This window comes from Pongo pygmaeus, chromosome 6 (genome assembly GCF_028885625.2).
Source record: "Pongo pygmaeus isolate AG05252 chromosome 6, NHGRI_mPonPyg2-v2.0_pri, whole genome shotgun sequence".
Taxonomy (NCBI): domain Eukaryota; kingdom Metazoa; phylum Chordata; class Mammalia; order Primates; family Hominidae; genus Pongo; species Pongo pygmaeus.
Window position 1 is genome coordinate 47,143,005 of NC_072379.2, and position 17,578 is coordinate 47,160,582.

Genomic DNA, 17,578 nt, shown 5'->3' on the forward strand with positions numbered 1-17,578 from the left:
ATGTAATCCTTTTCACGGAATTGAGTAAAAGAGTAAAATAAAATTACACTGCAATATTGCACAAAAGCCGATAAGAGGTATTTGGATAATTTTTGTTTAGAGTGTTACTACCTACCAACACTATTAATTTTTTTCATCTCAAGAAGTGACCTCACCCAAATATACCACACAACCTACTTACATTTATTTTTTTCTAAAGACATGGGAGCATCTGCACAGTTTTAGAAATAATTGTTGTCCTCCAAAGTTTTGTTTTTAAAGCAAAAAACCTAATTGACTGGCTTTCCCTGATAATCTACATTGCATAGTTCTAAACTAATATCTCTCCAGCAGATTTCTGAACAATGTAAAAAGATAAAGCCCACATGAAAATAAAGGATTGTAAAATGAAATTTAGGCTATCATATATGAATTTAGTTGATCTTTATTCCCTTAATAATCTTCAAACAAAAACATTTTATAAAGATCATTACTTTGGAGAGTTAAATATCTTTGCAATTCCTTTTAAACAGTTTTCTTTTTAAAAAGTTCAAACATTCCATGTTCCACAAACTCAAAAAGCCTGCAGCTAGTGTAAAAAATTTTTTTAAACCAAAATATTCTCTATTTCCTTTATACATGCCTGTAGTAAAGGAAAAAAGTCCTTTTATGCCTACCAACACAGATTTGTTCAAAATTAGTTCTGTATCTGCTCAGTAATGTTTTAAAAAAAATTTGTACCAAGTCACTCATTTGGTGGTCATCTGTTAGACCCACAGAAGTTAGAGTAACAGCTCCTCTAAATTTAAATGCACTCTAAACATATTTATTAAGTTTATAAGTTAAAACTTCAACAATGAAAAATTAGAATATTCTCTCAGTGTTACAAAGAAAGAAATGTAGCTCTGAGCCTTCATTTGTTGCAAAAACAAAACAAAACAGCCCTGGGATTTCCATGAGAAACTGTTAGGAGAACTTTGGGAAATTCCCCTAAGTTTATTTTCATGAGGCTGCGTGGTCACTTCATCTAAAGTCCTGTCAACAGTCATTCAACAGGGCTTGTCTTCACTGGGATCTCACTGGCTGACAGAAATTTATAAAACACTGACAGTGTTCAGGGAAGGCTGAGGTCCACAGAGCTCAAAACTTTCATCTAATAGGAAGGAATACTGGACTATATAGGACAACTGGGACACACCTAAGTAATTTCACTCCTCAAGGAAGGGCAATTTTTTTCTTTGGTAATTTTACCTATTTTGGCGCCTGGAATAGAGAAATTAGATGGTATATAGGTACATCTAATGTAAGTGTTCTTAAAAAGCATTAAATTAATTTTTTGGAATAATAAAGTTGAATCCCAAATGCTGCCAACATTAAGGTTGCTGTAATCATGCCTTTTGTAAATTTGATGACACCTGCTCTCTCAGTAGGTGTCAAGTGGACAATGAAGATGTTTTTGGCCCATGTTTATTTTAGTCCTAGGTCAAAGGTGTTATGTTGTCTCACCATTGTAAGATTTGTATAAATACATCTTGAAACTCCACTCATAAAAATGTTCAGATTGAAAGTAGCCCTGGCCCAAGAGCCCAGAAAAACACAATGACTCATCTCTCCCAAATGTGTTCATTTCTAGGAATGCTTTGGGCCACACCACTGAGAATCCAAATTGGAAGAGACAAAGCTATGGGACAACAAACTAAGTTCTAAAATACCAAGTCTCTAATCCACCTGCCTTTCTGTCCGTGTGCCAACCTGTCTTTATTTTGTATACTTTTCTATTTAGGAGCCAAGGATACTATCGCTACTGTCATTCTCAGGCTGGAGAGAGCCGGACTGACTGAGGTTCATACCCACCACTATGGCACGGGGATGAGATGGCACTTGAAACAGGTCCACAGGCTGCTCACTCTGTTGAACTTTGTCACAGTACTACAAATACATGAAGTTGTCTGAAATCTCACAGGGAAAAATGTCATTGTGCAAGTCAAAGAATGGATGGCTTGGCTGAGTTATTAATTTCTGGATCTGATATGATGACATCACAGTCATTATGTTTTGAAGCTAATTTATTTTAAAGACACCTAAGTTAAAAATGGTTTTCTGAAGTTTAAAGTCATATCTATCTACCTATCTATCTACCTATCTATCTGTCTATCTATCTATCTATTTACGAATGCACCTATCCATTCCTTCTCAATAGGTAGGTTATAGATGAGCTCTCATGGTTAGCCTGAAATATCTATTTATGAAGCCCTCAGCCTCACAGTAATAAAGTAAACCTATAGAAGTTTTATTCCTTTATAAAGATGCATATTGGTTGAGGCTCTTGGCATGAATTTAGAGTACTTGTTAGTCTGTGGAGTAATGGTTGGAATCTGGGACATAAGACTGGGGCTAAATTTCTTTGCCCTCCTAACCCCAGAGAGTCTTTAGAAAAATAGAAACAAAAGAGCACAAAGTACTTAAGGTGAGACACTGTTGTATTCATAATATAGAGAAATAACCACCATGCCTCATGGACAGTAGATGCAGTTCTCCACGGGGCTACAAAACTGTGCTAGTAATAATTTTAATTGGATGCTATCTTTGCTGCCTTCAAAAAGTATCATAAAATGGAATTATTACAGGCTCCAAATGCACTTATAGTGCTGGCCTCTCACAGAAGGAAACAGATAACATTTATCCTTTGGAGGGCAACAGAAATGGGCTTCTATTTGTTTCGTTTACATGCATCCCCAGTTGCCTTCTAGTTGCTTCTTCTTCCCTATGTCTAAGAGATCAATTTGAATTAGATGCTGCAGAACTGGATGCTAAGTTTTGCGGTCCCTCTGCCTTTGGGGATGGCACCACCCCATGGAAAGGTCCTTGGTGCTCCTAGGGGCAGACGGGAAGCACGGGGAGCATACCTGTAGAGGATTGGGTGGCGTGAGCGGTGAAGGCAGGCCATGTCCCGGAGACTGACTGGGTTTCTGCGGGGGGCTGGAGCTCTGCTGGGTTGGAGATGGTTGGTTCTGGTTCTGGGAGTGGGAGTGGGGTTGGTGCTGCTGGGGCTGAGGTGCCTGTTGCAGCTGAGATGTAGGAGCTGGCGGCTGCTGAGAGGCGGGTGGTGGCTGCTGGGGTGGGGTGGGCTGCAGCAGCTGCTGCTGGGACTGCAAGGGCGCCTGCGGGGCTGGCTGCGGGTGCTGGTTGGTTGACGGGGGAGGCTGCTGCTGCTGCTGCTGCTGCTGCTGCTGCTGCTGCTGCTGCTGGAGCTGGAGCTGGAGCTGCTGGAGCTGGGAGTTCAGGGATGAGGTAGCTACAAGGAGAGAAAGCGAATGTGGAGTGAGATAACATGACAAAGTGTCTTGCTGGGTCTTGACAGCCTGTCCAGTGCAAGCAGAGAAGGATTTCCTTTAGAAAATTCTCGTCCTCGCCCCCTGAAGCTCTTTGGTATTTAAGAGGGTTGTGAGGCACTGGGAGAACAAAGGTCACTTCTGAGGAAAGTTTAGAATTTCGGGAGGACCAGCATATAACACATCAGGCATTACTTTAAAAGGTGGTGAACAATGCAAGCCAAAGGTGTGTGGTAGGAATGGAGATTGTTTTTTAACTACTTTCTCTCTCTCTTCCTTTCCATACTGCACGGGAAATACACTCATGCTTTCAAGATTTCATTTAGATTTTTGAAGTCCAACCAGTTTAGTTGTTTTGGTAAGTGTTTGAGTGGAGTTAAGAACAAAAAACCAATTGTTTGCAATTGCCTTTTCATCCATCATCAATATCATTAATGGTATCATTTTCACTTGCTACTTCAGATCTCCACCCAGTTGCTTAGATGTCTTAGTGTCACATTTCTAACTGTTTTTTATTTTATTTTATTTTTTTTAATTCAAAAGTAGTACATGCTTCTCCATTTTGCAGGGTCAAAAGCCTGAGTCTGAATTTTTTGCCTGCTGATTAAAGAGACAGAACCCCTAGACTGGAAGGATAGCAGGTGACTGAACCAAACAGTGTGGTGATTAGACATCAGCACCTAAGGACAGGACAGCACCTAAGGACTGAGAGAATGAAATCATCTTTTAAGATCTTGTTATGAGAAAGGTAGAGTTGGTGGGAGAAGGTGTCTTAGCACTGAGCACGCAAAATTTGTTCTCACATGCCCACGTAGCACTGAACAATTTCTGCAGCAGGAAGCTGGTTAGTTTGACCTAAGAATGGTCTAGAGAAATTTATGGCTAAAAACCAAGTTCACTTTTTTTTTTTTTTGCCTAAATCTCAATCTAAAAGCTTTCTAACAAGCCCATGAACAATTAAATATATAAGGATCAATGTCAAACCCACAGGCCTTAAAGGAAAGTGTAGCTGTATTGGTGAAATGACGATGCAACCATTTGCCAGGGGTATCAAATACCAATTCCGTGATCTCATGTACCATGTAGGGCTTCCAACTTGGTCCAGTTGGGATGGCAAGTCCTCATTGAGCCATTGAACTGCTCTAGGTCTATGCAAGCAGCCCAGTGTGTGGCCTGCCTTGTGTGTAGAGCCAGGGTGCTCTGGGGCTTGCGATGTGATCGTAGAGATAGAGATGGCATGGGGGAGGCCTGGAATGTACACCGGCATCATCCCGTTTATTAGACCTTTTAGAGAATGGCCTGCTTTTGCCATTTCCCCCTTTCTTCTATTTTACAAAATCACATTTTATCAAAGATGTGGGAGCCCCGCTCAATTCTGACCTCCTCAGATCTTCTGCAGTCTGGAGGATCCTGGGGCAGTGGAGCCTGATCTCTCCTTCTGGTGGAGTTCCAGACTTCAGGCACTTGATTGCATCTGGCCTCCTGCCTGATTCCAATCAAACCTAACCTGATGTCTTTCAGGTGGGGGCACATATGTCATTGCTTATTTCCATGGTCGACTTAAATACCATACTGCTTCATTTTGGTTAGAAAAGCATTTATCTAAATCAGCATTTAGAAACAGGAAAGTCAGGGAATACTAGCAGATAGATATTGGCAGACAGGTAGGTGCAGCAGACCCTAACCTACTAATGAGCCCTGGTCCCAAATATGTCTCCCTTCCTCCATATCCATAAGTTCATATTGCTTGGGTATTTGTTTTCCATAACAGCAGCTTGACTGGGAAGGCATAAACCTAAGCCTTTGAGTTACATAAACTAATTTGACATCTGCAAGCAAAAAATAATACAGAATTAAATATGTTCAGGTATATACCAGATGCAAAGGAAGCAGGAGGGGCATATATGAACGTAACTTGGGTCTGAAAAACACCAAAGCCACCTACACACTAACATGAAAATGAGAGTTAAAAAATGTGAAAATATAGTGCATCGAAGTGGCTCATTGTAGAAAGCATAAAGCATAGTGAAATAGGACATAGAAGAATGAGAAAATAAGATGAGTAAAGTTAGGAAGGTTCAAGGATGTATTAATATTTGAACTACAAAGAACGTTTGCAGATAAAATGATGCTTGTTGGGGTAAAATTCTGACCCTAAGCAGGGAAAGTTAAGACTTTACTTTCTTCCCTGGTATTTATGCCCTTTTATGATGGTTTCCTCTCTGTCTTGTTACTATACATGACATAGGCCAATGTTAAATGTAAAATTTAACTGTAGAAACAGCAGCTATGAAAGGAAAAGGGATACACAGAAATACATTCTGAAAATTTACTTTAAAATTTTGAAAAAGAAACACAAAACAAAATTTCATCAAACCAAATTTCCTAGAGAGAAGAGAGAGTTACAGTAAAGCCGTGTCTTGAAATTTCCCAAATAAATAATTTAATATGACAAAGAAGTAGCCAAGAATCCTGCATTTCTCAATTTGTTCAGTTTCTATATATTAGCTGTAAATTGTAAACAATTTCTCATATTGAATCTTTGTTAAAAGTTTCCTCAGTAAACCCCTACACATAAATGGAGCCACATCATCAGAGCTATCAGAATTATATCGGATGGGATTTACACAAGAAAAGTCAAAAGCACTTGAAAAGCAAGTCTGTGGAAGATTCTGGAAAAATACAAATGTGTCCTATACTTAGCAATGTACAGAAAGAAAAATGGTGCTCAAATGCTAAAGGAAGTAGGATTTCTAGCAACATCCTAACCTACTTTATGCCAAAATATAAGATCATACTATTATAAGCACTCTAGTCAGCACCTCCACTTCAGCATTTACTTGGACTTCTCAGGCTCAGGCAAATGTGGGCATGGCTGGCAAACTGGTGGATTGGGTGTGAAAGCCTATTAGGAAGGAGCACAGCCATTACTCACTGCTGTTCACATACCTCTGGGTATGTCTGGGAGCTGGAGTAGACTCATCTGGATATGTTTACAGAGGGCAGAAAACCCACGCTGAGGAAGAAGGAAGTAGTAGGGCTTATCACTGAAAGTGACCAGGAATCCTGGAAAGAAGCCTTGTGGTAATGCTTATCCAAACCCATCCTCATCCCAGTCCCCCAGTGCAAGCCTGGTCCTAAGGAGAGAAAGAACACCAAGGAAAAACAAGAAGAGTAACCCTGAAAATATGACACTAAGCGAAAGAAGCCAGACAGCCTTGGCCACATTTCATTTATATGAAATGTCCAGAATAAGTGAATCCATGGAGACAGAAGGCAGAGGAGTGGATGCCAGGCTCTGAAGGTGGAAGGGATGGGGAGGAGATGCCAGTGGGTGTGAGTTTCCTTTTAAGGTGAAGAAATAGTTCTGAAACTAGACAGTGGAAATGGTTGGACAACATTGAAAATATACTTAATGTCACTGAATCCTACACTTAGTTAATAGTTAAAATAGATTTAATAAAGTGTTAAATAGTTAAAGTGGCAAGTTGTATGTTACGTGTCTCGTACTACAAGAAAAGAGCTGTTTCTCTATATTCACACACTGGGGACCAAGTTACATTGCCCTGGGAAGCCACAGGGCAAGAGCATACTTCTCCTTTGCTCTTCAAGGCTTTATGGTCCTGAGGGGTCAGGGCAGCCACCAGCAAGGGCAGTCCTGTTGGAGCCACAGGAGAGCCTTGGCCAAGATGCCGGCACAGGGAGAAACACATTGTGCCCACTGGAGAGGCACAGGTTTGGCAGGGCAGGGCGTTGGGAACTGTGGACTCATTTTTAGGTGCACACAAGACCCCACCCCAATGGCTTTGAGAAATGCTGGGGAAGACTTAGAAGCTGGACACTGAGCAGGCACAGAACAGCCAAGGAAATTTGGGTTAAAAGTAAGATAGTGCTTCACAGTTTGAAGATACCTTCATTTAATATGATGAATTAGCTTTTCAAGACAACTGTATGGATAGATGGTGTTATCGCCATGTTATACATATAGAACTCAGTCTCAGAAAGGTTAAGTGACCTTCCCAAGTTTACACAGCCAGTGAATACCCTGGGCACTTCCCAAAACCTCTTACATGACAGGATTATTTGTAATGATGAGGCAACCTATTTTCTCCTAAGGGTTTGATCACAGAAGACTGCTCACATGCAGAAAGATGTGCTCCATGGCTGTGCTTGTGAGAAGAAGTGGCTCAGGTATCCCATTATTGAACCTAAATTGAAGGGTCTGCTTGTTCAGCTCCTGGGAAAGTGTACAGTTATACCTCAGTCCTACTGCAGGCAAATCATTTGTTTAAAGCCTGCTGATGAGAAATGTAAATGTGTGTTTCGAAGATAAAGATGCTAATTTGAGTATGAGCCACGAGTTATTATAAGAACAGAGAAACACGGCTGGGGGGAGTGTGGTGGTTGCAGGAAAGGAGGTGAGAGGTATGAATGGAAGGGAGGTGGAGAAGGGCCATGGTACATGTTATTCATACCACTAGTTTACCTTGATGGTAAGAAAATGCCTCCTCCATGCTTAGACATAGGGCGGCAGCAGCTTTGTGCTCAGGCTTGGTGCCAGTTTAAGGAAAGTAAACAGGCATCAGTTTACCTTGTCCACAGAACTCGGTGACATATTGTCTCTAGAGTATCCCCGGGGTGGCATCTACGAGTTCCCCAGCTGGATTTGTCCCTAACTGGGGGAAGCAACTCCCAGATCAGCCCCAGTTGTAAAGAATCAATGGGCCCATGGAAAAACCTGTGTTCCCTGATGTAGGCTTTGCCTCCCTAACTCTGTATTTATTGTGTGCTTTTGCTCCCCACTAAGATCTCTAGAAGAAGAAAAAACAGGAATCTTGAACATCCCAAAAGGAGGAATCTGAGTTAGTAAATGGAACATCCACACATGCCCATTAGGTAAGAATATCTCAGGGAGCTGAACCGAGGATGCAAATCAGAAACCCTTTCTGGTGTCCTCAGTAAGGGCATCCCTAGGCTGCACCCGCAGATGGAAGTTTTGCAAAGTCGATGGGAAAAGGTAGATGGCTGGGGACTAGGGATTTTGAAAAAGTGTAAAAGGTGAAAACTTGCTGGGAGGTCTGCCTTTATTCTTTTTTTTTTTTTTTAATTTTTCAAATTTTAGATTCAGGAGGTACATGTGCATGTTTGTTACATGAGTTGATTGTGTATAATAGTGGTAATTTGGCTTCTAATGTACCTATTCCTCAAATATTGAACACTGTACTACAGAGGTAATTTTTCATCTGTCATCTGCCTCCAATCCTCCCTGTTTTGGAGTCCTCAGTGTCTATTATTTCTATTTTTATGTTCATGTGTACCTAGAACTCTGCCTTTATTCTTGGCAACAATGTCAGAAACAAGCAAAGTCAATTCTGCCTCAGAGATTATGATGTGTGACCATCTTGCATATGGTCAGTGTTATCAGCTCCAGAAGTATTACTACTCATGTCCTTAATCTGTCTTTTTGCTTCTTTTGCATTTAAGGCGGAGACCTAAGTGTCTCTTGAGATGTCAGGGGAAAATAAAAGAGATAAATTATTCCAATGAAAACATCCCTACACATTTTCTTGTATTGTTTGAGCCACCCAAGCTTCTTTCTTAGGTTGATTGTTTCTGCCAACTCTAGCAGCCTATCTCAAATTGTGGACCAGAATCACCAGGGGAGCTTGTTAGGAAATTAGATTCCAGAGAGTAGGGCAAAATTTGCATTCTAAAGACCTACCTCAGGGGATTGGGAGCCATTACCCTTGGGGCCCCTAGCAGTCCTACAGGGAGCTGCAGCAAGTGGAGAGGAAGCGACTTTTCCCTTGACTTTTAACCAGATCAGCTTGCAAATGCAGCTCCCCAACACTAAGACTATTTTTATTTTTATTTATTTATTTATTTTTTGAGACAAAGTCTCACTCTGTCACCCAGGCTGGAGTGCAGTGGCACAATCTTGGCTCACTGCAACCTCTGCCTCCTGGGTTCAAGCGATTCTCCTGCCTCAGCCTCCCGAGTAGCTGGGACTACAGGTGCATGCCACCATGCCAGGCTACTTTTTTGTATTTTTAGTAGAGATGGGATTTCACCATGCTAGCCAGGCTGGTCTCGATCTCCTGACCTTGTGATCTGCCTGCCTCAGCCTCCCAAAGTGCTGGGATTATAGGTATGAGCCACCACGCCCAGCCTGAGACTATTTCTTTTAAACAAATTGTTATGCCATTAGAAAAAAAAATTGAAACAAGATCATTGGTTGGAAAGAAAAGAAATAGACAACTGGAAATCACCCAGTGTTCTTTAGTGCCTTTTGTTTTGGAAATTAGGGCAATTCACCAACCACTACCGCCTTTGTTGACATTTTAGGGCACACTCTTACTGGAATGTTTTAGGACAGGTTAAGTCTGAGACGTAACATTAGCTTTTAGATGCCTCATTAAATAGGAAAGATAAAAAGCGAAGGATGAGTGCCCCCTGTAAAGTAGAATGTAGAAGCTATGCAGGACTACCCCAGGGGAGCTGCACCTGCTCAGCAAAGTGTTGGGGGCGGGGGCTAAGCACTCAGAGGTGGCAAGTCCCCCATGAGTTCCCAGGGGGGGCTTGCTGAGGTCTCTTTATGGAACAGCTGACTTCCCCACTATTTCCATCTGCAGAATAACCCCACCTAGGCCTAAAATCTCAAAAAAGTAAGAGAAAGAAATTGAGAAAACATTCTAATGTGGATGTGGGCACCCCAAAGCAAAGTGCTTCTCCTCTCACTTACCGTAAAAAAGCGTCAGCCTACAATCTCACCCCAAAACACTGAGCTCTCCATTGCTTTTCCCAGTCCTTCCAGATGTCTACTGAGTGCCAGCCAAGATGAAAGAAAAACAATCCACACCTAGACTATTCCCCCATGAAACTGCAGGACACCAAAGATAAAGATCTTTCAAAATCCAAAAAGATTTTGGAGAGAAAATGAAGGGCCACATATAAAGAAACATAAATCAAACTGCTATCATACCTCTCATTAGCAAAACTATATAGCTAAAATCAGAGGACCAATGCCTTCGAAGTTCTGAGGGAAAGTTATCTCCCACCAAGAATTCTATTGCTAGCTCAACTGTCTGGCCAGGGCCAGAGCAGAGGAAGGCCCATTTTGGAACTTACAAAGACTTAGACATCTTATCTTTACATAATTTTATCCTTACATACTTTTTCTTACAAAGTTGAATAGGTACTTCAGCAAAATAAGGTTATGAACTAAGAAAGAGGTAGACAAAAGACCCAGGAAACAGCATGGAAGTCACTCAAGAGAGCAACATAAGGGACCCCCACTGCGACAGCTGTACAGCAGTTCTAGACAGCAGCCAGTCCACAGGAGAGCATAGGGGCAGAGGCTGTAAGGGGAAAAATATGCAGGAAGAAGGGGGATTCCATAGCAATGAAAAAATATCTGAGATTTTGGAAGAATCTGAGAATGTGAAAAAAGAAACAAGAAAATTCAGGAAAAATCAAAGCTGTCGGGGAGTCACAATCCAAATATGAAGCAGCTGTTCCAAATTAGAACAAGAAGTCATTGAGCTTCCAGGAGAAAAACTGTTGGATTCAATGCTGAAGAAAAAGTAAGAAGTGAAAAGATGCGAGCCACTTCCTAAAGAAGATACACATTTCTTTTTATAATAATACTAATAATAATGATTTCAAAAGGAAGGGCAATAAGAAATTCCTGGCAAAACAAACAAACAGCATAAGAAACAAATGCATGGTTTTATAAGAAACAATAAGAGAAACACACATAAACCAATTGTGCAATAAAACGTGATGTACTACTTATCAGGGAAATGCAATTCAAAACCACAGGGAGGCCAGGCGCGGCGGCTCACGCCTGTAATCCCAACACTCTGAGAGGCCGAGGCGGCCAGGTCACTTGAGGTCAGGAGTTCGAGACTAGCCTGGCCAACATGGTGAAACCCCGTCTCTACTAAAAAATATACAAAAATTAGCTGGGCGTGGTGGCGTGTGCCTGTAGTCCCAGCTACTCGGGAGGTTGAGGCAGGAGAATCGCTTGGACCCAGGAGGTGGAGGTTGCAGTGAGCCGAGATCGCACCACTGCACATCAGCCAGAGTGACAGAGCGAGACTCCATGTCAAAAACAACAACAACAACAACAACAAAACAAAACAAAACCAGAGCGAGATACCACCTCATTCAGTTAAAATGGTTATTATCTAAAAGACAGAAAACAGGCGTTGGTGAGGATGTGAAGAGGGAACACTTACATACTATTGGTGGGATTACAAACTAAGACGGCCTTTGTGGAAAACAGTACAGAGGTTCCTCAAAAAGTCTAAAATGGAACTACTATATGATCTAGCAATCCCACTATTAGATGTATATACAAAGACAATGAAATCAATATAGTCAAAGAGACATCTGTACCCCCATGTTTACTGCAGCACTATTCACAACAGCCAAGATAAGGAATCAACCTAAGTGTCCAGCAACTGTGAATGGATAAAGAAAATGTGGTACATATCCATAATGGAATACTGTTTAGCCATAAAATGAATGAAATTCTGTCATTTGCAGCAACATAAATGAACCCGGAGGACATTATGTTAAGTGAAATAAACCAGACACAAAAAGACAAATACCACATGATCTCACTCATATGTGGCATCTAAAAAAGAAAAGCCATAGAAGCAGAGAGTAGAACAGTGTTTACCAGAGAGTGGGGAAGGGTCAGAGGAGGAGAGGCAAAGCTTGGTCAATGGGTACAGACTTAAAATTAGATAGAAGGAGTAAGTTCTGGTGTTCTGTTGCATAGTAGGGTGACTGGGTAACAGTAAGGTATTGTACATTACAAAGTAGCTAGAAGAGAAAATGATAAATGCACGAAATAATGAATACAACATAGATATGCACGGAAATATCAAATGGTAACCCACAAATATGTACAATTTCAACGTCAATTAAAATAAATAACTTAATTGAAAGTAAAATGTGGTGTGATTTTGAGCACTTGGTGGAGTATGAAAGGATGATGCACTTGGATGTTTTCTTTGAGTGGCACTAAAATCCACACTGAGAGGAATACTTGATCACTGCGTATTTTTTTGGCTCTGCAGGAAATAATAAGGTAGCCATATTAAAGTCAAGAGTGTTTACTGACTTGCAATTTTTGGAACAACCTATAAACAAAGCACGAAAGATTTCACGAGAACACAAAAGCTATCATCCTTGACCATGTGGAAGGGAAAGCTTGGTGGGAGGGAGAAGGGGAAGGGAGGACCGGGGCACTACGTGGAGAGTAAAGAGATAGCTCTGCAGTTGACAGAACAAATAGAGACTTAAATATGCTACTCAAAATTATACAGTTAACTAAAAATAGTGCTATGCTTCTCTTTGGAGCAGGGAGAAAAAGAGAGTGAAAGATGTTGTAAGCGAACTAAACCCTCATACTCCATAGCAGGAAATGAACAGATGATACATCAAGTTAATAAAAGACAGAGATAAATTGGAAGTCTTTGGAAGTACGGAGGTAAACTCATAAAGCCTAAAACCAGAAATGGTTAAATGTGATTCCCCTGGGGAGTAATCCTGAGGGTGGAGAGGAGGATGGCTGATAACTTAGCATGTTTTCAGAAGTCTTGTGGATTGAACTGATTTTTAACCACATGCATGTATTACACTGATAAAAAATTTAAACAAAAATTAGTTTCAAAACTATGGCTACATTTTACATGATAACAGCAAATTCCTATGTTTTCAGCACTGTTTAAAGCATTTGACGTTAATCTCTTCATTGGTTTTCTCAACAACCTTATAAAGTAAGTCTCCTAAACTGGACTCTCTCAGATGCAGACCCTGATCTAAGGATTTGAGTGCAAATGATTTGAAGAAGGGCTCCCAGGAAAAACCAGGAGGGGAGCGAGGACAGCAGGATGGGAGGGCAAGAAGCCAAGCAAAGGCAGGATTTCAGGGCAAGTCCCAGCCTCATCCTGATTCCAGGGAGCTCTGAAGCATAAATGACACCTTGAGGTTTACCCTGCCTCACAGAGCCCCTCTATTTCCTTGACTTCTCCCAACACCAGTGAATCATTGATTCCAGCTGGGGACCGGGCATAAACTCCAAAACATTTTGACTTTCTGTAAGGGGGCAGTGACTTCGGTGCCTAAGAATCAAATGACTTCTAAGAATCAAAGTATATATTTTAAAACTATTATCAGAGGTGTTTATACTATGTAACTGGCCATGTTAAAATACTCTTAAGAAAGTACAAATGGCCCTCAGAGAGGCAAGCTATGAATTTCCATGGAGCAAATTTATAATGGGTTGGTGAAAGCACAATCATATCAGGTCTTCTTGGCTTGCTTTCTGTCTCATATACACAGACATATAATAATAATATATTATTATATTTATTATATATTATACAATTATATATATTTACAATAATATATACCATGTAATTATATTTTGTACATATTTACAATGTTATATATAATATATATATTACACCAAGCCATGTTAAAGACACAGATGGCTTCCCATTTATTTGCTGCTTATAGTCTCACAGTGATATGAGCAATTATACACATGGGATAAAATAATATTGAGCCACTGTAAATTGAGATGAAGTAACCATTTTCATCTCTTCTGCATGGACTAGACATTGTTTCTGTCTAGTATATCTAAATATCCTTGAACTGGTGAAGGTTTTAACATATTGACAGAAACTAAGTGTCCATCAGATGAAGGTTAGTCATTACAGGAAGTACAGAAAGATGGCATCACAGAAGCCAATTCTGAGGTTGAAGTGATGGTCAGAGGCCATGCCCTATCTGGTCCAGCTGGCAGGCATATCCCACTGTGTAGACACATGTGGCCATTATATCTCTGAATAAATTGACATGTCAAATCCTGTATTTATACTCATCTTGCAACCTTCTCACAAGATAAGGATTTTCATGGAATTGTCCTTTACAAACAGAGAAGGTGTTGATCAAAGGGCAATAATATTAGCACCCCTTGACAATTATATTTCTCTTTGTAAATTAAAATGGGCATTCTGGTTTTATAATCTATCTTCTTCAGTTTGAGTCAGCATTGTGATATTCTGATCCAGCTTAGGACACTAATTAAATTGAGTTTCTTGCCATAGGCTGAGATCTAGACCCTATACAGGACCAAATTCATCTTTGGCTCCACTGATGATACCAACTGTGGCATGAACCTTCTTTTGAAAAGTCAACAATAGACATTTGTTCCTGATAGATTAAGAAATATTCCCTGGGACTATTCCATAGGATGCTAGTTGCCACATATGTTCCATGAAAAAAAAAGTGTCCAAAGGCCAAAAAAATTATTTGGGAGATACTGCATGTTTCATCCTATTTTTGGAAATCCAGTGAGCATTAGAATATTAATGGCTAGAATTTCAGCATTAAAGAAACCTGATTCAGCCGGGTGCGGTGGCTCACGCCTGTAATGCCAGCACTTTGGGAGGCCAAGGCAGGTGGATCATGAGGTCAGGAGATTGAGACCATCCTGGCCAACATGGTGAAATCCTGTCTCTACTAAAAATACAAAAATTAGCTGGGTGTGGTGGTGTGCGCCTGTAGTCCCAGCTACTTGGGAGGCTGAAGCAGGAGAATCGCTTGAAACTGGGAGGCGGAGGTTGCAGTGAGCCGAGATCATGCCACTGCACTCCAGCCTGGGTGACAGAGCAAGATTTCGTCTCAAAAAAAAAAAAAGAAACCCAATTAACATTTTCTATCCAATACTGACCAAACTCATTTGACCTTGGAACGCCATCTTTTTTTTTTTTTTTTTGACACAAACTAATGCATACATATATGGAACTAATATTATTGGGGGGGGGCCCACTTAGAAATAACCTGAAGGTGTCACTGTCTTTGTTGTCAGACATGACTGTTTTATAAATGAAGAAATTTTATACATGTCTATATATATATATGTACACAGAATTTTATATATATATGATTTATATATTTTATATCAGGATCTCTGGAGAACATGATGAACTATTTTCAACATAAAATAAACATAATAAAATTCTTTTTCTTTTTTAGAGTTTGGGGTCTCACTATGTTGCCCAGCCTGGCCTTGATCTCCTGGACTCAAGCGATCCTCTTGGAGTAGCTGGGACTACAGGCATATACCACCATACCTAGCTTATCTATTGATATTCTTGTTTACCCCTACTAAGATTACATGTGTTAATCCATATGTCAAGCTTATCCAGTGTGATGAAACTGGTGAATTCACACTGAAGAGAAACTTTGAAGGTAAAAAACATCCTTGATTGATAAAAAATATAAAGGTGTTAAAATGTAAATATGTGTTAAGTGGGTATGTGCATATGAATTTCTGTTTTTGTTTTTGTTTTTTTGTTTTTTTTTTTTGAGACGGAGTCTCCCTCTGTCGCCCAGGCTGGAGTGCAGTGGCATGATCTCAGCTCCCTGCAAGCTCCACCTCCTGGGTTCATGCCATTCTCCTGCCTCAGCCTCCCGAGTAGCTTGGGACTACAGGCGCCCGCCACTACGCCAGGCTAATTTTTTGTATTTTTAGTAGAGATGGGGTTTTGCAGTGTTAGCCAGGATGGTCTTGATCTCCTGACCTCGTGATATGCCCACCTCAGCCTCCTAAAGTGCTGGGATTATAGGTGTGAGCCACCGCGCCAGGCCTGAATTTCTTAATAAATGCAGTTTTCATGAAGGCAAAGTATTTCAGATAGTCTGGTAGGAAAGGAGAAAGAAATACAAAAAAGGGTCTTAAAGTGTGCAAAGGTGGGAAACTGGAGCTGGGACTTTTCTGACCAACTAGGACAACCTGGGGCTTAGCTGAACTCTCCCCAGGCTCTGGGAAAGCATCATTGTTACGGATTTTCAGCTGTGAGGAGCTTGGTATGAAAATTCTGCTCCTCGAATAAGTCTACAGCATGAGTTAAAGAAGAAAATGCAGTTCTATCAATACTAAACATTTTAAGACAAAAAATTTAAATAACCCTCTTCTGCCTTTTCCCATCAAATTTCAAGTATTTTCCAGGTGTTAATACAATAGCAAATTAGAACTCCTAGGGCTTGAGTGGGCATTTTGACTTAATTCTGGTGGATAGATTCTACATGTTCCTTGATTTTGCTTAATTGATGTTTAGATAACCTGCAAGGAATCCATAGACCGTTTATGGAAACATTGATTCTTGATTTGAAATCTGTTTGCTCAGCAGATGGGACCAAATTTATCCATCAGAGAATCTAGCCCTCGCACAAGAACTAGTAGTATTCTTTCCTTACAGAGTTTGGCAGAGGATTGGTGAAGAACACGGCAGAAACAATGGGACTCTCCTTGGATATAAGTTCTTTGTGCTCTGCAAATTCTCCAATACATGGATAACCAAGTGGTTGTTGTTGTTTTTCTAGAAGTCTGAGATTCACTGTCTATGCCTCACTGTCTTCTTGAACCAAATGAGTTTAAGGACAGAATATACACTTGGGTGAGATAGGAAGCAGCTCAAAAAAGTGCTCATGTCACATTCAATCCCATTATTTTTCCTCCATTAATATGAAAAAGACCTATTTACATCTTTGATGACTTCTTAGAAAGCCAATCCACCTTGGAGGTTAAAAGGTTTAAAATTAGAGCTAACATTTATTGAGCATGGGTTTTCCAGGGATATTTTCACTTTCATAAAAATTAAGGGAGAAGAGAACCCATAAGCCATATTCACTAAAAATTATGCTACAGGTATGGGGGAAGGGAGAAGTATGCTCAGTTTATATTCCTATGTTAATAAAATAATTCCTTAAATTCAGCAAAGCAAGATGCACCCTGGCTTTCAAAGCATCAGTGTTTGACTTTTCCTTCAAATGGAGATTTGTAGGAGAAAGTATTACAGACAATTCAATGGCTACTGTGCCTGGTTTAAACACAGCACTATGCTCACCAAATTTCTTTTAGGCTATAGACACATGGGCCAGTGCTTATTTTCATGGTTGATTTAATCCATCCCCTGTGCCAGTGTGGGGATTATTCCCTACAGTTATTCTCCAGTGATCTGTCAGTTCAGATTAAAAAAAGTTAAGTGACAAAGATGCAGTGGCTGATTCCTTTAGAAGGCTGTGGAAGCTGCAGTATACAGCAAGAGACTTCTTTTTAAGGATCTGACTATGTTCTCTCTTTAATTTCCCTCATATCGCCACAAATCTTTCTTATCTAGGCTGAACTTTAAACTTCCTAAACAGGCAATTCAATTTTGTTCATATACAACAATTTCAGGGTT

General features: G+C 40.4%; 1 protein-coding gene and 1 non-coding gene across 2 annotated transcripts in view; one reads left to right on the forward strand and one right to left on the reverse strand.

Moving 5' to 3' along the window:
* Window positions 1–17,578, reverse strand: part of POU6F2 (POU class 6 homeobox 2) — a 478,158-nt gene that overhangs the window by 126,630 nt on the left and 333,950 nt on the right. Inside the window, exon 5 of the mRNA XM_054495337.2 lies at window positions 2,886–3,274. Within this exon, the coding sequence (XP_054351312.1) occupies window positions 2,886–3,274 (389 nt within the window). The remainder of the gene's footprint in view (window positions 1–2,885; window positions 3,275–17,578) is intronic.
* LOC129041828 (small nucleolar RNA SNORA20) lies at window positions 13,820–13,951 on the forward strand. The gene has a single exon (XR_008503964.1). It is a non-coding gene; the product is annotated as a small nucleolar RNA SNORA20 (small nucleolar RNA).